The 23108-nt window shown below is 40.6% G+C and overlaps 1 protein-coding gene across 4 annotated transcripts in view; it reads right to left on the bottom strand.

The window, feature by feature from the left end:
- Positions 1–19357, bottom strand: part of fam204a (family with sequence similarity 204 member A) — a 70507-nt gene extending 51150 nt beyond the window's left edge. The window contains exons 1-6 of one of the 4 annotated variants that reach the window (XM_078566025.1): positions 19300–19357; positions 18266–18392; positions 12742–12829; positions 11830–11917; positions 10953–11055; positions 1949–2038 (exon numbers count right to left, since the gene is read on the bottom strand). In XM_078566025.1, coding sequence (XP_078422151.1) covers positions 1949–2038; positions 10953–11055; positions 11830–11917; positions 12742–12829; positions 18266–18392; positions 19300–19331 — 528 coding nt within the window. In that variant the 5' untranslated portion in view covers positions 19332–19357. The remainder of the gene's footprint in view (positions 1–1948; positions 2039–10952; positions 11056–11829; positions 11918–12741; positions 12830–18265; positions 18393–19299) is intronic. The other 3 variants (XM_078566026.1, XM_078566027.1, XM_078566028.1) reach the window with 3 other exon arrangements.
- Between the last annotated feature and the right edge of the window lie 3751 nt (positions 19358–23108).

The following is a 23108-nucleotide window of genomic DNA, read 5'->3' as shown; positions in this document are numbered from 1 at the left end:
CCGAAGTGGAGAAAACTCACTTTGAATTCCACTGTCCCGGGTATTGTGTTGCTTTGCCTGGATCTGTTCAAATCTATTTGTTTTTACTGTTGCCTTAACGAAGGTGTAACTGGGAGTCAGATTAATTAGGGTTTTAGGTGTTATTATAGTAGTAATTTGTAGACCTATGTATGTGCTTGAAATCTTCTCTTCTGTTAACAAATGTTTAAGTTTTTAGTTTTAAGTTTAGTTTTCTAAAAACCTCTGAATTCGTGGTAGTCCTATTACTTCTGAATTCAGGGCATGCATCATGAAATAAAATACAAATCGCAAAACAGTTGTGACTGCGTGATCAAGTTTCTCTAGTGGATTTGATCCGCCTGGCACACATCATCTGCCACTTCATAACAGTGGTCACTTCCACTGACAGTGTCATGGACAGATGCATTTGTGGCAGGCAGATTGGTGAGGATCAGGTCAAGTATGTTTTTCCCTCACCACCTGCCGCAGACCCAATCTAGCAGCTATGTCCTGTAGGACTTTCCCAGCTCGGTCAGTAGTGGTGCTACCCAGCCGTTCTTTGTGATGGACATTGAAGTCCCCCACCCAGAGTACATTCTGTGTCCTTGCCACCTTTTGTGCTTCCTCCAAGTGGTGTTCAGCGTGGAGGAGTACTGATTCATTAGCTGAGTGGGGGCAGTAGGTGGTAATCAGCAGATTTCCTTGCCCATCTTTGACCCAATGCCATGAGGCTTCATGGGGTCTGGAGTCGATGTTGAGAACTCCAAGTCAACTCCTTCCCGAGTGCATACCACTAAATCACCACCGCTGCTGGGTCTGTCTTGCCAGTGGGACAGGACATACCCAGGATGGTGATGGTGGTGAGTGGGACATTGTCTGTAAGGTATATTTCTGTGAGCATGGCTACGTCAGACTGTTGCTTGACTAGTCTGAGACACAGCTCTCCCAATTTTAGCATTAGCCCCCAGATGTTAGTAAGGAGGACTTTGCAGTGTTGACAGGGCCGAGTTTGCCTTTGTTGCTTCCAGTGCCTAGATCGATGCCGGGTGGTCCGTCCAGTTCCATTCCTTTTTATTGGCTTTTTAGCGGATTGACACAACTGAGTGGCTTGCCAGGCCATTGCAGAGGACAGTTGAGTCAATCACATTGCTGTGGATCTGGAGTCACATGTAGGTCAGGTAAGGACTGCAGATTTCCTTTCCTAAAGGACATTAGTGAACCAGATGGGTTTTTACGACAATCGATGATAGTTTCATGGTGACCATCAGATTTTTAATCCCAGATTTTTATTGAATTAAAAGTTCACCATCTGCCTTGGTTGGATTTGAACCCGGGTCCCCATAGCATTACCCTGGGTATCTGGGTTACTAGCCCAGCTACAAAACCACTAAGCCACTGCCTCCCCCTGCGGGGGAGGGGGCATGGGACATGTGAGGGGTATGGAGGATAGACGGGGGAATGGAGGGTGCACGAGAGATATGATGGGGATGGGGAGATAGGAGGGAGCTTGGAGGGGGCATGGGACATATATGGGGACATGGATCAGGAATGCGGGGTATGTAGGGGGCAGGAGCGTGAGCAGGGGGTTTAAGGGGACGGTCTAACAACCATAGATAGAACTGGGTTGGTCCCACTAAACCGAGGTGGGCTTCTAACCTACCAGCCTCGGCATCTGCCGGTCTCCATTCCCACTTCGGGCCTGCACCAGGAGGGGGTGGCCGACTCCAGCTTGCACCTGACTGTTGGAGACAAAAATTCGGGCGAATGGGTTGACTTTCCAAAGTCGGGAACGTGACTTGCCCTTCCTGAACCAAAGGGGAAAATTCAGCCTTACTCTCTAAGACACTCTAAACAATTTCAATATTTGTTTCCTTTTATGGAAAAGTTAAAGAAATGTTAACATAATTTATCAGGATAAAATCTCCTAGCTTGTGGTTTAGCAGCTTACCTCACGAACAGCTAGGCTGTCACTCAGTTTCTCTGCTTCTTCTATATCCCCTGTAGCAATGGCCTTGTCAAGGTTTTTTTCTAGGTTTGTCTGAAAGAGCAATTTAATAAGTGAATTGCAAATAACAGCATGTAAAACTTCAGCCACCTGAGGCTACAGTTGGTAATGATTAAAAAAAAAATTTACACAAGAAAAGATTATGAACAACCAGGTGTGACTTGTAAATAAAGCAGCATTAGTTATTGTCAACTATCTTGCACCTATAACAATATTAATGATTTTTCATTAGCTACTATGTTCATCCCTCTCCCCTGCAACAAACAAGATTAAGCCACGCTGTTTGCAACCTTGATGCCACATACGATCCCAAGATCAGCTTCCAACCTTATATTTGTGCTATCGCTGGGACCGTCAATTTCCATCTCCGTAACATCACCCCATCTCAGCACACCTGCTGCTGAAACCCTCATTCGTGTCACCTTTACCTCTAGACTTGATTATTCCAATGCACTCTTGGCTGGTCTTCCACATTCTACCCTCTGTAAACTTGTGGCCATCCAAAACTCTGCAACCCATGTTTTCACTCGCAACAGTTCAATTCACCCATCACTCTTTTGCTCATTGATCTATATTGGCTCCCAGTCAAGAGCGTCTTCACTTTAAAATTCTCATCCATGTTTTCAAATTCCTCCATGGGCTTGTCCTTCCCCATTCTGTAATCTCCTCCAGCTCCACAACCTTCCGAGATATCTGTACTCCTCTAATTCTGGCCTCTTGAGCATCCCTGATTTTAGTGGCTCGACCATTACTGGCCACATCTTCAGCTGCCTAGGCCCGAGGCTCTGGAGTACCCTACTTATACCTCTTTGCCTTCTTACCTCCCTCTCCTCCTTTAAGACACTCCTTTAAACCTACTTCTTTGTCCAAGCATTTGGTCATCTGACCTAATATCTCCATATGTGACTGTCACATTTTGTTTTATAATGCTCCTGTGAAGCACCTGGGGAAGTTTTACTACATTAGAGGTGCTATATAAATATAAGTTGTTGTTATTTGGTGCTGAAGTCCCAGGAAACTCCTTCCCATATTGCAACACACTGCAGTGACTTCTTCAGCCCCAAATTTCTATTTTCAAAGTGTAAAACCTCCTCACCAACTAGCAAAAGGTTCATTTTAATAAGTTTAACAGGAAAAAGTCAGAATTTTTTTTTGCAAACAAAATGGGCCAGCCCAAATATAAGAATAAATCTGCACTGTTCTCACAGAACTCTCATGTCCGGGTATTTCTTACCAGCCAATGATGGATCTGTATCACTGTGCAATGTTTACAAAGATGATGTTATATATAAGCAATATTTAACAGTAGCAAGACAAGTCAATATTCCTGCACTTCAAATTCAAGTGTGTTACACTGGACTGATCTACTAGTTATCATTTCATATCAAGGATGTGAACATTGGGAGCTGATAATTTGATGCACGATGTTCAAGCAATCTTATGATTTAGTTATTCCATTCCTGCCCTAATTTTTCTCCATGCACAGGGTTCTTACCTTAAGACATTGAAAAGAGATTTAAATCATCACATGATAGCTGACATAAAATGTTTAAATGATAGTGTGATGGATGAATTTCTGCAATCTGCACTTTACTGAACCAGTTTTAATCTGTTCTGCATCAATCATATCTTTAGCACTTGTCTATCAACTCAGTCCCTGCAGCAGATCCAGTTCTTTTTTTTTACAATACCATTAAGGTGACACGAAGCACTCTGATTAACACTGGCAATCTGTATTCAGGTCTTAAAGTGTCTAAATATTTAACTCTGGTATGTAGTTGTGTGTTATTAAACTATCCTGCATGGGGAAGACTGCAAGTGGCGACAAGACAAAGCAATGGTGAAATGCGAATGAGCAGAAATGTGCTAATGTGAAGAGAAAACTCCCTTTAGCCAGGGTTTTCCTAACCCACATTCGCTTAGGGTAAGCTTTCTATATGTGTGTCTGTATAGATGTAGGCACTAGCATATGAATGACAAGAAACATGGGGCTTAAGACAAATGATTTTCATAAACCTTCCCGAAGCATATGACGTACTGTGCAACAGCCTTTATTGCAGCAGTACAGCAAAATGTAACTCCCTTCCCCCAATTCATTATTTTCCAAAAACATTTAGAAAAGAACAGCCTAGAAATCAGATCATGTTTATCAATCCTTCAACTCATCTTATACTATAAAATTGAAGTGACTTTTATTTTACTATTGAGGTTAAGATTCAAATTTTCTTCCAATAAATGTTTAAAAGGTACAAATCTTGTCCAGAACATGCAAGTCATGCAGCCGGATTCTGATGAAAATAATCTCATTGAGAATTTTTCTAAGCTTTAGCAATCCAGGAAAGTCAAAATTAAATTTTTACTCTGCCAAAATCTGCTTACCTGTCAGGAAAAGCAACACATTTAACACTCACTTGTTTTCTAAATAAACTGGAACATAATTATCATAATAAATGCAATAGTTTTTGCTTCAAAGTCAACCAATTACACATTAACAAGTGCAGTAACTTGCATTTATATAGCATTTTAATGTAGCAAAATGTCACAAGGCGCTTAGCAAGATCATTAATATCAAAAACATTTTTAAGTCCAAGTCATAGAAGTACTTTACAGGACAGCTTGGTCAAAGAGGTTGGTTTTATGGAGCATCTTAAAGGACAGAGAGGTGGGGAGGCAGGGAGGTTTAGGATGAGAATCCTAGAATTTAGGGCCGAGGCAGCTGAAAACATGATTGCCACTGGTGGAGCAATTGCACAAGAGGCCAGAATTGGAAGAGTGCAGAAATTTCAAACGGCTGTACGGCTGCAGAATGTTAGACAGGGAGGGGAGGGATCTTGGATGGATTTGAAAACAAGGATGAGGATTTTAAAATTGAGGTCTTGTCAGACCAGGAGCCAGTGTAGGTCAGCAAGCACATGGGTGATGCATAAACGAGACTTAGTCCACCAAGATATGGGCAGCAGAGTTCTGGATGAGCACAAGTTTGGGTAGGGTAGAAAGTGGTAACCCAGCTAGGAGAATACTGTAATAGTCAAGTCTAGAGATAACAAAGGCAAGGATGAGTGGTTCCAGCAGTAGGTGAGTTGGAGTTGGGTGACGTTACGGAGATGGAAGTAGGCAGTCTTGGTGATGGAGCAGATATGTGGTTGGAACCTCATCTCAGGTCAAATACCACACCAACATTGTGAACAGTCTGTCTCAGCTCAGTGTTGAGGGAACGGAGCTTGCGGCAGGGACCAAAGGCAATGTCTTCAATCCGATTAAATATTAGGAAGGGGAAATTTCTGCTCATCCAATATTGGATATGCAGTGTGACAAATCATGGACAGAGGAGAGGTCAAGAGGATTGATCCTGATATACCAGCTGAGTGTCATCAGCATTCACGTGGAACCTGATTGTGTTTTTGGATGATATAGATGACTGGTAGCCTGTAGATGAGAAATAGAACAGGGCCAAAGATAAATTGGTGGGGAACTCCAAAAGCGATGATGCAGGAACAGGAAGGGAAGCCACTGGGAGTGATTATCTAACTATGATAAGACCATAAGATCATAAGACGTAGCAGCCAAAGCAGAAATAGGCCATTCAGGCCATCGAGTCTGCTCCGCCATTCAATGAGATCATGGCTGATCTGATAATCCTCAATTCCACTTTTCTGCCTTTTCCCCATAACCCTTGATTCTCCTACTGATTAAAAATCTGTCTATCTCAACCTGAATACACTTAACAACCCAGTCTCAGCAGCTCTCTGTGGTAAAGAATTCCACAGATTCACTACCCACTGAGAGAAGAAATTCCTCTTCAACTCTGTTTTAAACAGGCAATTCCTTACTGAGATTATGCCCTCTGGTCTTAGACTCTCCCACAAAAGAAACAATCTCTCAGCATCTACCCTGTCGAGCTCCCTAAGAATCTTATATGTTTCAATAAGGTCACCTTTCATTCTTCTAAACTCCGGTGAGTACAGGCCCAACCTACTCAACCTCTCCTCGTAAGAAATTCCCTCCATACCCGTGATCAACCTAGTGAACCTTCTCTGGACTGCCTCCAATGCCAGTATATCTTTCCTTGGATAAGGGAACCAAAACTGTTCACAGTATTCTAGGTGTGGGCTAACTAGTGCCCTGTATAGTTTTGGCAAGGCTTCCCTGTTTTTATACTCCATTCCTGCTGAAATAAAAGCCAACATTTCATTTGCCTTCCCTATTACCTACTAAACTTGTATGCTAGTTTTTTTTGTAATTCATGCACGAGGACGTCCAAATCCCTCTGTGCTGCAGCTTTCTGCATTCTTTCTCCATTTAAATAATATTCAGCTCCTCTATTTTTCCTGTCAAAGTAAATAACCTCACATTTTCTCACATTATATTCCATCTGCCAAGTTTCTGCCCACTCACTTAACCTCACCACTTGCTTCCCACTTATTTTTGTGCCATCCGCAAGGTTGGCAATAGTACATTCAATTCCCTCATCTAAGTCATTAATATATATTGTAAATAATTGTGGCCCCAGCACTGATCCCTGTGGCACTCCACTAGTTACAGGTTGCCCCCTTATCCCAACTCTCTGTCTTCTATTGGTTAGCCAATCCTCTATGCATGCTAATATACTACCTCCAACACCATGGGCTCTTATCTTATTATGTAGCCTTATGTGCAGTACCTTATTGAACGCCTTTTGGAAATCCAAATATATTACATCTACTGGTTTCCCTTTATCTATCCTGCTTGTTACCCCCTCAGAATTCTAATAAATTTTTCAGGCATGATTTCCCTTTCATGAGACATACTGACTCTGTTTGATTATATTATGTATTTCTAAATGCTCTACTATTATATCCTTCATAATAAACTCTAACATTTTCCCAATGACAGACGTTAAGCTAACTGGTCTATAGTTGCCAGTTTTTTGTCTCCCGCCCTTTCTGAATAAGGGTGCTGCATTGGCAGTTTTCCAATCCTCTGGGATTTCTCCAGAATCTCAGGGTTCTTGGAAGATTACTGCCAGTGCATCCACTATCTCTGTAGCTACTTCCTTTAATATCCTAGGATGCAACCCATCAAGTCCAGGGGACTTATCGGCCTTTAGCCCATTGGTTTCCCTACTACTTTCTCTCTAGTGATAGTTATTATATTTATTTCTTCCCCCCTTTTTCCCCTTGATTATTTAGTATTTTTGGAATGCTGTTAGTGTTTTCTACCTAAAAGGCTGATGCAAAGTATTTATTCAATTTCTCTGCCATTTCCTGGTTCCCTATTATTATTTCCCCAGCCTCATTCTCTAAGGGGCCTATGTTCACTTTAGCCTCTCTCTTCCTTTTTATACATTTAAAGAAGCTCTTACTGTCCGTTTTTATATTATTTGCTAGTTTACCCTCAAAGTTTATTTTCTCCCTCTTTATTATTTTTTGGTCATCTTTTGTTGGTTTTTAAAACTTTTCCAATCCTCCGGGTTACCACTAATCTTTGCCACATGGTATGTTTTTTCTTTGAATTTGATATTGTCATGAAAGTATAACAATTCTCATAATATTGTGATTTATTGTAAATGTAGGTGAATAATGGTGTTTGGATAGTTTCTCTGTGTGTATGTGCATGCTTGTGGGATTTAGTGAATCGGAGACAGTTGGTTTGGAGGCTTTGGGTTATCAAAAAGAAGCTAGGTTTGAAATGCTAAATATGTAAACATGGCTGAGGTTTTAGAATGTGAGGTGTGAGGAAAATTTGCATTTATAGATAAATTAGGTTAGTTTGAACTTCAAAGAGATGGTAGAATGTTACATTTAGCCAGAAGAAGCTAAGCCAAAGTGTGTTTATTTTTCCCAAAGGTTACTGATAATATGAGCACTATGAAAGATTTATATTATGAGAAAGATAAATTTCAAAAGACATATCAGAACAATGGAATTTGCATTAAAAGGGAGAAACATGCATAAAGGAGATGAGGCTATGTGTCAGAGCAGAAGGCATTCTAAGATCTAACGCAAGTATGAAAAGCCTCCAGCCTCTGCATCAAGTTGCTGTCTACAGGAACCGAAGCTGAGAAAACTTACTTTGAATTTCACTGTCCAGAGTATTGTTTTGCCTGGGTCTCTTTAAATATATTTGTTTTTACTGTTACCTTAACATGGGTGTAACTGGAAGTCAGATTAATTAGGAGTTACCATAGTAGTAATTTGTAGACTTATGTATATGATTGTCCACTTCAAATTGTCTGACTATAGTACGGGATAGTGAGAAAAGGAAAATCAAAAATCGTTCTGGGGGGAATAGCTGCAAGACAATATGTATCATCCTGTTCCACAAGGCCAGCAATTAGCCTTTCCCACGTGGTGGAGTTTTTCATAGTGTTTTGAAGGAAGTTGATTTATACCAGATCTATTTTAGGTCTGAGAAGACAGTCTAAATGAGTGTTGCATTCCGACCTGCCAACCGATGCATGATAAGTTCTCTCCCTAAGGAAAGGCCAACAAAGTATTATTACTGGGTACACATCTTCTGAGCAATCCATAAACTTGTGTTGGCATTAGAAGACCTGGGGCTAGGAGTTTTGTTAAGAGAGAGATGACATGGAAGTGAACGGCTATAAAATGGGCAGGAGAGGTAAGATTTAAAAAACAAGTTTGATTGGAGTATATCTGCTCCTAATGCATTCCTCTAGTCATTAAATTCAATAAAGATAATGATGAAATGCTTGACACACGTACACACGTGAAACTGACAACTGAGGAAACAGTCACTTTCTCAGGCTGAACAAGATTTTGTAATCTTGCCATTCTGTTCAATCCTAAGAAGAGTTTTAAATGAGACACCCGATTCATAACAAAGACAGCTTATTTTCAATTTTGCAACACTGCCTGCCTTCACCCTTCAGCCCCTTACACATGGGCTGGATTTCATGGGGGAAGGAAAGTCAGTCTCAAACTTTCCGACTTTTAAAAAGCCTGCCCCACAGTAATAACACGCTGGGGGCACGCTGAATAAACACGGTCGGACTTGCGCCTCTCAGTGGACAGGAAGTCCCACCCTCAAGGGCTGCTGGTCAATCTGATTAGCCGGTAGCATTAGCAGTCCCAGCAGCACCAGAGCTCAGTAGTGGGCGCTGCTGGGAGTACAAGGAGACCCTGGGAAGAAGAAAGCGACCGGAGACAGGTACATCCCGGGCTTTTAGAGCAGGGAGGTGTTGGAGAGCCTGGGGGCGGGGGGGAAGAGCAGGTGGGGAAGAACAAAGGTGGGGGGTCATCTTGCAGAGAGTGCCCCCAGTGCACAGAGGGCAACCCCACTTGATGAGCCCCCCCCACCCCCAACTGCACCTACTTCTTTCCTACCTTTTCAAAGCTGTTTCAAAAATGGCTTTTGCACTCAGGCCCGCCTGTCACTGCCTAGTGTTTCATGGCAGTGGAGGTGGATTGAGGCTCTTAATTGCCATTTAATTGGGCAGTTAAGGGCCTTCATACACCTAAGAGGTGGCAGCTTAGTGGGCACCTTACCCACTCACCACATCACCCCACTCTGCCATTTTATGGGAAACAGGTTGGGGATGGGCGAAAAGGTGGTGTGATGGCCAATGGACATATTTTACATGCCCACCCACACCCCCACTGAAAACACAGCTGGCAAGGGGCCGTAAAATCCAACCCTATGTCTTTTCCACCTCCATATTCAATTGCTCTAATGCTCCCCTTGCTGGCTTTCCATCCTCCATCTTCCATCAATTTGGACTGTCCCACACTCAACAACAACTTGCATTTATACAGCACCTTTAATGTAGCAAAACATCTCAAGATGCTTCAAAAGAGTGCTTCAAACAAAAACTATGCCAGAAGAGCTGATACTGGGGCAAATGACCAAAAGTTTAGCCAAGAAGTAGGTTTTAAGGAGTGTTTTAAAGGAGAAACAAGAAGCAGAATAACATAGAAAAATTTAAGGCACAAAAGGAGGCCATTCAATGGATAAGTTTTGGGGCGGAATTTCAGAGTCAAAGGCCTGTGTAGCTGTTAAGATACTCAAGAGGCCAGAATTGGAGCAACACAGGTACCTAGGAGAGAAGGACTGGATGAGGTTACAGAGATAGGGAGGTGGCAAGGCCATGGAGGAATTTGAAAACAAGGATGAGAATCTTTTTAAATTGAAGCATTGCTTAACTGGGAGTCAATGTAGGTCTATATAAGTCCTATGTTCCTATGTCAGAAAACACATGACTGATGTGTGAACCGCACTTGGTGCGAATTAGGAAAAAAGCTCATCCAAGACGCGTGCTCAAGTTTATGGAGGGTGAAAAATGGGAGGCCATTCAGGAGTTTGCTGAAATAGTCAAGTCTTGAGACAACAAAGGCATGGATAAGGGTTTCAGCAGTAGCAGAGCTGAGGCACGAACAGACTCAGGTGATGTTACAGAGGTAGAAGTAGGCGGTTTCGGCAATGGTGTGGGTATGTGGTAGGAAGGTCATCTCGGGTTCAAATACAACATCAAGATTGCAAACAGTCTGATTTGTGCTCAGACTCTGCTGTCTGTGCCATGTCCTGAACTAAACCTCACTTGTCCATCAACCTTGTTCTGTCTCCCCATCTTTCAGTGCACTAACTGCAAAATCCTTGCCTTTTTCCAGAAATATCATCAAGACCTTGCTTCACCCCATCTCTATGATCTCTCCCAGCTCTGTATCTTCTCTATGTGCTCTGCTCTTCTAGCCCCAGCCTTCTACTTTTTTGCACACCCTTTCCAAACTTTTACATTTCTAAAACTCATCTCTTAGACTAAGGGTTCAGTCACCTCCTCCTAATTCTCCATTCTTGGCTCTGTATCTGTATTTCAAAAGATTATTCATGAACCAGCTTGGGATTTTCTTTTGTAGAGCTGTAAGACATTATCTAATTGCAATGTGTTATTGATCAAAGATCAAATTAATGAATATAGATTGTAGGATTAGATAAACAAATATTTTATTACCTTTGAAGGAGGTGCACTGCAAGCAGGAATCTCAAATCTATCATTTGCTCCAAAGTATTGTTTTAGTTCATTCCAGTGGGCCTCTCGGACATTCAACTCACTGCTAAAAGCAAGTACAACTTCCATGTTATCAGCATAGTACTCATTACAATTTATTAATTTCTTTTACAGATTTAGTTACTGTCATCCTATATACCTGTGCTTAAAGGTAATTCCTCAAACAAGTTGCTTATTTTCTGCTCAAGAATAACTTTAAAATCAAAGAAAATCTCAAAATGATTTGCATTAGCTAACTAAAATCAAGAGATTGGTAATACAGTGGTTATGTTAATGGACTAGTAAGCAAGAGGTCTGGACTAATGATCCAAAGACCTGAGTTCAAATTCCATTTTGGCAGCTGAGGAATTTAAATTTAGTTAATAAATAAATCTGGAATAAAAAAATAGTATCAGTATTGGTGACCATGTAACAACTGGATTGTTGTTAAAAAATAATTTGGTTCATTAATGCCCTTTAGGGACATTTAGGGAAGAAAATCTGCTGTCCTATATGCGAGCGCAGGCCCACAGTAATGTGGTTGACTCTGAACTGCCCTCTGAAATGGCCTAGCAAGCCACTCAGTTAAAGGCAATTAGGGATCGGCACACACATCTTATGAATGTGGAAAAAAACCCTAAAAATCTTAGCAATGAAACTGAGGATTTCATTCATGAAATTGTCTTCAGGATAAACTAATATTGTATTCTTTGAAACAAAATCTTTTGATTTATTCTGTTATAATTGAAGTTGGAACTTGGCAGACATAATTATATCAGATTATCAAACAATTGTCAATAGGACTGAAAAAAATCTGCGTATGTTAATTCCATTTAAGCACCTTTTATTCAGAGTCTTCTGCTCTTGCTCGGATTTCCGCTTTTTGATGGCGGATTCCTCACCAGTCCTTCCTACATTTGTCATGCAATCTGTGTGAGAATAATCCAAGTTATACACAAATTCATAATTACTGTGATCCAGAAAACTTTTGTGATACTGACATTAACTTTTCCATTTGGCTAATTTTTGAGTAAACCTGCAAGTGACAACTAAATAGACTGAAAGGGAGTACTGTCTATTTTAAAATATTCACATGGGCAATCCCTCAATTATTACCATCTTTACAAAATACAATGACTATCAAGGTGAAGGAAAGAGAGGTTTATTGTTCCACATAGTCTCAATTTTTAACTATTTTAATTTATTAAAGCACTCATTGTCTATATAATCTTTTTTGTAATTATGGACACCTATTGGAAACTACTGTTCTGTATTAATCAGTGTAAGTGAGAGCTAATATTATCAATATGCCACTAATAAATTATCAATGAAAATCCATAATTAAAAATGAGTCATTTTAGTGATGTGGCAGTGATGTTTCCCTGTGTAGAACAACTGTGGGGGGACTTTGCGGGCTAAAGTTCTGCAGTTCCACTCAAATGCACCTTGGCTCTGTTTCTCAAGCAGTCTAGATGACAGATGCATAATCATAGATTTACTCTAGTTGGTTTAGAGAAAGAGTGAGACTGGTCAGATTAGAGCTGTGTAGTGGCAACTTCAACCAAGAATATAATTGCAACAAAATGTTTTAGATAAATTACAAGCTTATCTAAAAAAAAGTAAAAACAAAGCGTTTCAGTCTCAATTATATTTCTCAGAAATTGTAGCTAGAATAATGTAAGAGCACAATCGGTTGGCAATGTCATTAGTAATTCACTGAAGTAAAGTGAAGAATTTCCCGATCATGCCATACCTGCACCAGCAGCTTTTCGTCTGCGTCTAACCTTTTTAAACGATGTTTTAGTTATGGAGTTCCTTCTCTCTTTTAATTCCTGAAATTTCTAATAAAAAATTAATATCAATGTTAAAGCAAATAGCAATAACTTGTTCATTATATTATTAGGACAACTCAGTGTGAATTGGGTTGGAGTTTATTTCACAAATGTGAGTGAATGGCAGGTATTTCACCAGTAAAACAACTGTTCATTTAATCACTTGTGATAGATGGACAATATATACAAATAATTCTAATGTCAATGGGATTAAACAAACTGATTTCTAGCTTTTACACAGAGAAGTGAGATTAAGGCAACGTGTAACTGAGGGTAGAGACCAGAAAGATCCCAGGTTTGATCTCCACTTTTTGTTGGAGTAGCATACCTTAAACAAGGTGGTACTGGGCTAGGAGGAGAAACCTCTGATCCCTTTTCAGTGCCCACCACTGGAAATTACACTTGTGAACACTAAGGGAGAGACGATCAAGCTTACTTTTATACTTTTACTTTCATCTGCTCCTTTTGAATAGTATCCAAACACTGTCTAGATTTACACTTGAAGAATTTCCACTTGAGCAAGCTTGTATACCAGAGGTGGCCAAACTTTCTGAACCTTAGAGCCATTTACATTAATCTCCAGACGCTCGAGAGCCGCAAGACAAGGACAAGCTTTATAGATCCATTTTATGACTAACGCACAAACTTACATGTTCTCCCTCCCCAATCTGCCCCGACATACTCAGTCATGTCCTCCCTCCCTCCCATCCCATTCCTCACTTATGCCCTTATTCACCATTCAGCCACAGTCACTCATCCCTTCCTCCTATTCCACCCTCCCCCTGACCTGGATTTTGCCACCTTTTCTGGATGTAGGAAAGCTGGAGTGGAGAGAAGTAGCTGTCAGGGCCTCCAGGGCTCAAACCCCAGGCTCCGATTCTCAGCCTACTCCCATCCCTGGCTCCGCTCTTGACCTGCACTCCCTCCCCGCACCTTTGGCTTTGTTCTTTGTTGGTTTGACATGTGTAAATTTAAATAAAGGGAAATAAAAACTTTTAAAATATGTCCCCTCATGTGCCACTGTCACATGAGCTGGGACATGTGAAAGAATTATTTTTAAAATTTTTATTGACTTTTAAAACACTTCATGAAACCTCATCCCACCCAGGGATGAGGTTTCATGAAAAATGCGAAGGTCGCCTGGGCTCTTCACCTGCCTGCCAACCTTAACGTTGGACAGGCAGCTCAGCTAATTGAATTACTATTTAAATGGCCTTAATAGGCCTTTGGCAGTTTGGCAGGCGCACAGCCAACTCCGTGCGCACCCGCCAAACTGAAAATCTAAATGGCGCGCGGTGATGTCGGGACACCTGCCTAACAACACCGCGCATCATTTTATGCGTCGGCGAGTGGGCCCCGCCCCCCCCCCCCCCGCTCAGAGAATTCTGCCCTTGGGTTTCCTAAAGGTATTCGAAAAGGTGTCACATAAAAGGTTAATACGCAAGATAAGGACTCATTGATTTGGGGATAATATATCTGCATGGATAGAAGATTTGTTAATGCACAGGATGCAAAGTGTGTTGATAAACGGGGAATTTTCTAGTTGGCAGGCTGTGACTAGCGGAGTGCTGCAAGTATCAGTGCTGGGGCCACAGCTATTTACAATCTATATTAACGACTTAGACCAAGAGACATGGAGTAATGTAACTAGGTTTGCTGATGGTGCAAAATCAGTTAGGAATGTAAACTGTGAGGAGGACATAAAGATACTGCAAAAGAGATATAGACAGGTTAAGTGAGTGGATAACAAGGTGGCAGATGGAATATAATGTGAAGGAAGTGTGAGGTTATTCACTGGCAGCAAGATAGAAAAGCAGAACATTTTTCAAAAGGCCTGAAACATGTATATGTTGATGGTCAGAGAGAGTTGGGTGTACTTGTACAAGGAACACAGCAAATTAGCATGCGGGTACAGCAAGCAATTAGGAAGGTAACTGGCATGCTGGACTTTATTGCAAAGGGACTGAAGTACAAGAATAAGGAAGTCTTGCTACAATTGTACATCTGCAGTACTATATGTTGTTTTGATCCCCATATTTAAGGAAAGGTATATTTGTATTGGAGGCAATGACCTAAAGATTCACTAGATTGGTTCCTGGGTTGAGAGGTTTGCCTTATAATGAGGCCGAGTAAATTGGGCCTATACTCTCTAGAGTTTAGAAGAATGAGAGGTGATCTCATTGAAACGTGCAAAATTCTTAAGAGGCTTGATAGGATAGACACTAAAAGGTTGCTTTCCCTGGCTGGGGAATTTAGAACAAAGGGCTCAGTCTCAGGATAAATGACTGATTATTTAGGACCGAGATGTGGAGAATTTTTTTCTCTCAAAGGTTGGGGGGGGTGGGCATATGACCTACTCCTGCTGCTATTTCTTATGCTCTTAAGTTCTTACATCCTCAATGACTCTCTGGTCACTTCAATGGATGAGTGTTCAGCAAAAAAAACAAAGACCGGTTTACAGTTTAGGCTGTCATCGTCTCATGTGTGACATTAGGCCAATCATGCTTGATTTGCATAACCAATTGCAAATACTGCATATGGAGTCAGTGTTGGAGGGATGGAAGCATTGCCTTCGCGCCATGCCCATTTGTCCTGATGCTACTTGACTGTTCCCCATAAATGTCAAAAATGCGTAATGACAGAGGGCAGAATTTTGCCCTCGGTTGGTGGGCGAGCCAAACTCCACCGCCAAAATGGGGCCTGCTGCCATTTTGAGTGGGCGAGCCAATTAAGGCCCGCCCAGCGGCCTGCCCAACAAGAGGCATTATGCGCTTCCTGCGCGGGGGGTGGAGGGATTCCCCATCTGTCAAAGTGCGCTCTTTCGTGCATGCGCGCAAAAGAGCACACTGTTCCCTGAGACTAAGTGCTGTCTCAGGGAGATTACTGACAGTCTAAAAAACTTTAAAAATAGAAAAATTAAAAAATTATTAACATGTCCCCCTCATGTGACAATGTCACACGAGATGGGACATGTTAATAAATATCACATAAAATTTATTAAAGTTTTTAAAAACAGACATGAAACCTCATCCTGCCAGTGGGCTCCTGGCTTGCCTGCCAGCCTTAAGGTTGGATGGGCAGGGTCTTTAATTATCTTAATTACCCTGTCAATGGCCTCAATTGGCCATTGACAGGTCAGCGGGCGGACAGCTGATTTCGCTGTCCACCTGTCTTCCTAAAGATTTAAATGGACCGGGATGACGTCGGGGGTGCCTCCAGACGTCATTTTTCCGTCGGCGAGCGGGCCCTGCCCCCAAATCACCGACGGGAAAATTCAGGCCAGAGGCTTCTCCATTTGGTCATTTTCTCCATATATTGGGATCCAGCTTGCAAGCTCTGAGGTTGTCTTTATATCTATGTTTGGGATGTCCTGTGGTGCAGGTTCCTATACTCATCTGACTGTAGAGTACTGCCTTTGGTAGACGGGAATCCTCCATGAGAACCACGAGTGATCCAGCAAAGCTGAGCTCTGATGAGCAGGCTCTCTATGCCAGGTATGCAGCACTTTGCAGGAATCTCATCTTATGTTCTTATATTCAAGCTTTTCATTAACCAAACATAACTATGAAGCTATAGAGCACTTTTCTCACTCTGTATCTTGAATACTACATTCAGTTCTAGCCACTGAGGGACTAAGGAACCATCTAAACATTGGAAGCATTACAGAACACAGCCATTAGGCATGTGGAAAGGTTAGAATTCTCAGACTCTGCAATCCCTAAAGGAGGCAACTTAGAAGTTGACTACAAGGCTAAAGTCAGGAATGTTTAGATGAGCGCAGCTACAACAACATACAAGAAATTCAACAACGGTTGCCAGCTATGATTAAAAGTATTCCTGGAGGTTTCATCACATGGATTTCCCCCATGCTTCAGCCATTAGCCACCAACATATCGGTCCTTGTGACGTAATGCCTTCCTAAGTCAGTTGGAAAGCAAAAAAACTCATTACCCAATTGAATGATGCTTGACTGTCAGCCAAAAAACCTTCATTGCCCATTTTTAGTATTGCTATATATAGTAAAGAGAAATATTCAAAGAAAATGACCAAAAAAAAACATATTTTTTAATGCCCTTGTTATGACCAACGCAGTTGGTAAAGCGGAGTTATTTAAAAATCCCAGAGGGAAACTTTAAACAACTGTCATAATCTATAATTTCAAGCTTTATGTTTGAGTTGCAACTCTAAATTCAGTAATCAGACCACCAGTTCGAGGCTTTACTTACATTAAACTAAATGAAACTTTTTATTACTTCACACAGATTAAAATACATAATATACACATGGTTTCAAATTACTACTATCATAACTTTTAAATTCCCAAATGCTCCATTAAGGCAACAGCAACCCATAGACTTAACCAGACACCAGGCAAAGCATTTTCACCTTACAAGTTCAAAATGAGGTTTTTTTCACTTTGGTTGCTGTGGAGCCAGTTGGACGCTTACAGCTGCTTTTTGATCTCACATTGCCTCTGCTCTGCACACCCAAAAACTGCTAATGTTATACCTACCCTCCCCATTGAATGTTAATTCTCATTGTATCAACAACCTCTGAACTAAACCACTCTAACAATAAAACTCCTTTCATAATACCAATTTTATTAGTAATATAAACATATGGCTTGGTATCTGCTAGACTGGCGTCAAGTTTTCACCCCACTTCTTGAATGCTCTATTAAAAAAAATGCAAATGCATGCTATCTCTTTTCCATATCAAAATTAGTACACATCAAAGCACCCAGACTAGCTGGCTTTAATCCAATTAAGACACACCCACAGACTAAACCTCTATTTTAAAAGAAAGATATTTTCCAATAACATTCTCTACATTAATAGCTTCACGACAGTCCTGATGATTTTTCTCCAGGGCTGCACACAGCAGTGTCCTGGAGATTGATCTTCAATCCCTGGAGACACCAGGCCAATCATGGAGGGTTGGCAATTCCAAGTTCAATATCATGCAGGTCAGAGCAGTTTGTTTAAAATATCCCAATCAATTCACTCAATATTAACTCCTTCCATCACTACTGCACTGTGGCTGCAGTGGGTACTGTTTACAGGATGAACTGCAGTTTACTTCAATACCACCTCCTTCCCCAAGCAAAGAACCACCAAAGAACAAGAACAGCAATGTTGTGGGGACACTTTCATCACCTTGTTTAACCTAGCTTAGATGTATATTGCTGTCCCTTCATCACTACTGATATTGTGGAATTCCCTACCAGTCATTTGCAGTATTCTTATGCAGTCAATAGCCATTTAGTATTTTAATTTGTCACCATCATGTTTTTAAACATGTAAAATGACAATGTGGACCCAAAGGAAAATAACTGTATTGTATGTTTACTGGTTTGAGTAGCATATAATATGAAGCATATTAGTACAGGTAAAACATCATACAACTTTGGAACGATTATTTAAACCATACAGTTAAAAAACATACCTTCCACAGTTGCAGAGAAACTCCGGCTGGACACTCTTCAGATACATCTTTCAAATCTTCCGCTTCGTTCTTTTCTTTCCAGTAGGTATCCACATTATTTCCATTGCTACTCTGTCCTGCTGACATACTGAAAAAAAGATGACATATAAACAGTGGGGCAATGGGAAACATTGAAAGGAAATGAGACACAGTAGTTTCCCATAAAATCATGCAAGAAAGAGGAGTAGAATTTCTTGGAGAGAAAACACTTTACAAATTTGTTTTTGGAAGCTGACGTACCTGTTTCGCACACATCCTTACCAAACATTTCTGCAATACAGTTTTCAAATACTTCAGTTGATAAACGCCTGAGGGGCTGTATCAGCTAACCTTTCCAGTAACCGCGGGTCATCACATTTAATAGGCCCCAGGGCAAATTTCACCATAAGTATTGGGTTCCAGCCCCACAAAGTTTTACATAATTTTGTAAATTCAAGGTCTACTCTACTAGAACATGCAAATTAAAGCTTAGCTGCAGACATAAAACATATAAAATAGCTTTATATTAAAATATAAGAGGGTTACAATTATTACTAAACTATTAATAATTGTGTGTAATACAGCATAATTTATGTAATTTGAGACTATTTTTAACAACATGATATACATGTACTACAAAGGATCTTTTCACTTCACAGCACAGCGAACAGGTTTGAGGTATATTACAAGATTATAAGATAATGAATGGTGCTTTGAAGTTTGAATTATTTGTGTAATCGGCAAAATCCTGAGATTCAGTTCCACCCTCAAATATATTCATAATCTTTTTGATTTATTTCATTTTCCTTTGTAATTCTTCCTTGTTCTTCTTCCCTTGGGACAAACCAACCTAGGTCTGAAACTCACTGTATTGATGTAAATTCATTATTTCTTCTCTTGGTGGTGTGGTGCATTGCTACACTGACACGTGCTAATGAGCTATATATACATAGAAGATTTCTGTAATCCAATATATATATATTTACAATTACAACATGTAGATGAAGTGCTCTTACCAGTTAGGTTGTTGGTCTGTGGAATCCGTCATTATGGGCAGTTTTCTGGTACAAAGTGCCTTGAATAAAAAAACCAAATTTATAGCATACACATTCTCACTGAATTGAATTCTAATTTGAACAATGCGGGTATTCGACACACTAATACTTTAAAAGGAGAATATTTCATTGGGTGTGATGTGGCATCGAGCTTCCTTTGAAGCTGGCACATTTATTTTCATGACAGGAGAGGGTTAGGAACAAGTTACAAACTTTGTGAAAAGAGAAAAATGATCTAGCTGATAGAATTAACTTGCATTGATAAAGCATCTTTCACATTCTCAGCATGTTCCAGAGCACTGCACACAACTGAATAAATTTTGAAGCAAATTGTGAACAAGGTCTTGTAAATAGAAAGTGAAATAACTAACCAATTGCATTTTTTGATGGTTTTGGTTGAGGGATAAATGTTGGTCAATGCACTTGGAGAACACCATGTTCTTCTAGGAACAGTGCAATGAGATCTGTTACCCTCATTTGAACAGGTGGATAGGGCTTTGGCTTAATATCTTATCTGAAAGACAGCACTTCCAACTGCTCTTGGTACTTCATGGAACTGCCAGATTAGATTATGTCCTCAAGTCCTGCTCTGTTGGCTTGAATTTCCAAGTTTCTGACTCAAAGGTAACACAGTACTACGACAGTACGAACATTAAAATAACAGTTTTTCCCATTTGGCACGTGGACTGTAATTTTCTTCTTTGTGACTGCTTTTTGAGTCTGTGGTGTGTAGCTGTCTGATTAGTTGCAAAACAAAAATAACCCATCACCCATGTGAGTGCTTGGTCATCAAGCAGTTATACTTTTGGAACAGCAGCCCAGAGATAGAAATCTCAAATCTTTCCACAACAAATTGTGAAACTAAACTCTGTAAATCTGGTAATTTGTGGGCTAGTACCAAAAAAATTGCCATGAAGATTGCTGGGTTGCTGATAAAACCCAACTCAACTGAACTCTCAAACTTTGTGCTGCTAGCCCAGTACCACAACCACTAGGCTACCATACATTAAGGAGTCCATAAAGTTAATTAAGCAGAATCTTCCCCTTCTGAATCAATGCTGACTGCTGTTTACCAAATTATTATATAGATAATCCTCAAATTTACTCCTGATGATCAATTTCATTATTTTACACAGAATTCAAGTTAGGACTAATGTCTAGGTTTCTAGGCCTGAATTTTCATCAAGTGAGAATGACTCGGGAGCCCTTTGAAAATGGCAGCCAGGACCCTATTCCAGAATTCCTGACCCCATTCCCAGAGTTTCCGATTTTTGGGAGGGCCTTTTAAGGTTGTGGGCCGGTTCGGGTTGTGAGCCCTCCAGACCTGGTCAGCTCCATTGCGGGCATAGGCATGCCCTAGTCCTCTGCAATTTTCATGGAGTTGGGCTAGATTTTCAATGTGATGTGGTTCCCAACACCTCAGACGTGTCACAGACTATGTTCACATGAGGGAATCTTTTAAAAAGTAAGTTCAAAAGGTCCTCCCTATGGTTCCACATGCTCCCCATGCCAAGGTATTCCCCCCACTCACTCTCTATGGCCCCTCATGACCCCAATCCAAGGTATACCTTCCAAACAACCCCTATGGTCCTCTCATGCCCCTCATGCCAAGATTTGCACCCCCCCCCCACACCGAGTCAAACAACCCCTATGGCTCCTCATGGCTGCCATGCTAAAGTATGCTCCCCAAGCAACCCCTATGGCCCTTCATGCCAAAGTATAGCACTTCCTTATAAACCATTCATCCACTATACACTGTGTTGAACCAATGAATGCTATTGTAATAGTAAGATGTCTAAAAATAGGTTTTTAAAAAAGTCATTCATTGATAACTTTTTACTTTTCTTAAAAAAACTTCATTTTACTACAGGGCAATAGAAACGTCAATCATCCAGACCCTGAAAGTTTCAATAGCTGAAACCGCAAAAACATGAAACCTCTACTTTGCCTAAACAAACATTTTGAAATTGACAGCATGGATCAGAGAGCCAGAGCTGTCAATCAAGCAATGTTTTCTCGGGGGTGGGGGGCTCAGGTGTTTCAACAAGCTGATGGATTTCTGGGCTTTCAACCGAGCCTCAAAAGCTCAGACATTCATTACAGTACTAGGGGAAGAGGAAACAATCAATCTTTTGTTGCTCTCCTGATTGCCTATTGTGTTAATATTCTATTGTTCTTTTTAACGATTATAGCTGGTAAATCTGCGTGTGTCATTGTCGCAAAACAGGATTAGACTCAACTGTAATGCCCCTACAGTTGAACAGCCTTCCATCACTCACTATTCAGGCTAACACATGCAGAATAGCCACTTTGGTATGGTGCTGGAGGATTACTGATGAAGGGTACAGATCTGAAATATCAGAACGGTCTGTTTTCTTTTATGAGTATTGATGGTGAAACCATGCGTGAATTTTCTGTTTTAGGAAAGGAGGCGAGGAAACCAAATGGAGAAGAAACAAAGACAGCCTAGCTATACCAAGCCGAATGTCCTTCTGATATCACCCACAAAACTAAGTACCATAACAAATGTGCCGCCTCATTACATATACGAATAGCTTCCCTTGCAGTGTAATAATCTTAAACCATCTTTGACTGCTCCCACATCCAATGTTGATGGGGCATTTGCATAATTGCTTGAATTTTCACAGAAACTGAAACTTGAATTTAAGAATTAATTTATAGTCACTGTAATAAGTTAATTGTCAGAACAATTGCCGTTTGATTTAGAGTTTCATTGTTAACCCTTTTGTCAACAAAATCTTGATTTGAATGGATTGCTCGCTGGGCATTTTTCACCTGCCCTGTTAAGCTATTAATAATTTAAACAAATTCATTGTACAATGGCGCAGCAGTCCTGAATCAGATGATTGCAGCCCAGTAAGGATTTCCAAGAAAAAAATAAAACTGTCCGAATTCTATAGACTAAAGAAAATTTCAAGAAGAGTTTCACAACCAGCAGAGCTCAGTGCTCTGAGAACATCAATAATTCCAGAATATACTGGAAATTCACAATGGTCAATCAGCATCTGTAAAGAATACAGACATGTCATGGCATTTTGGGTGACTACAGACAAAGGAAACAATCAGTACATCATGACCAATCTCGAATAGGTAGGAGGTAGCTAGTGGTATCCCACAAGGTTCTGTGCAGGGACCTCAACTATTTAATATATTTATTAATGACATTTGGTGCAATAGAAAGTCATATATCGAGACAGTCGATGACGCAAAGATTGGTGGTATTGTATGTAGTGATATAATCGCAAAGAGATATTCATAGATTATATGAACATGAAAAAATGTGGCAGAGATTTCAATGTGGGGAGGGGGGGGTCATCCATTTTGGACCAAGAAAGGATAGATTGATAATTATTTAAAATTTGAAAAGCTAGGAACAGTGGCGGTCCAAAGAAATTTTGCGGTCCACGTACAGACCATTAAAATGTAATAACTGGGTACAAAAAAAAATCAAAAGGGCTAATGAAGTGCTGGCCTTTATAACTAGAGGGTTAGAATATAAAAAGGAAATAAGTTTTACTGCAGCTTTATAAAACCCTGGCTAGACCACATCTGAGCCACACAGGGTAGATGGGCGAGAAACTTTTACTGCTTGTGGGGGAGTCTTCAAAAAAGAGACATAACTTTAAAATCAAAGCCAGGCCATTCATGAGAAGCATTATGAAACACTTCTTCAGCCAAAGAATGATAGAAGTCTGGAACTCTCTCCCACAAAAAAGCAGAGGAAACTAGCTCAATTGATCATTTTAAAT

This window comes from Cetorhinus maximus, chromosome 20, assembly GCF_964194155.1.
Source record: "Cetorhinus maximus chromosome 20, sCetMax3.hap1.1, whole genome shotgun sequence".
Classification (NCBI taxonomy): Eukaryota; Metazoa; Chordata; class Chondrichthyes; order Lamniformes; family Cetorhinidae; genus Cetorhinus; species Cetorhinus maximus.
This window is presented reverse-complemented; position numbering and strand designations above follow the sequence as displayed.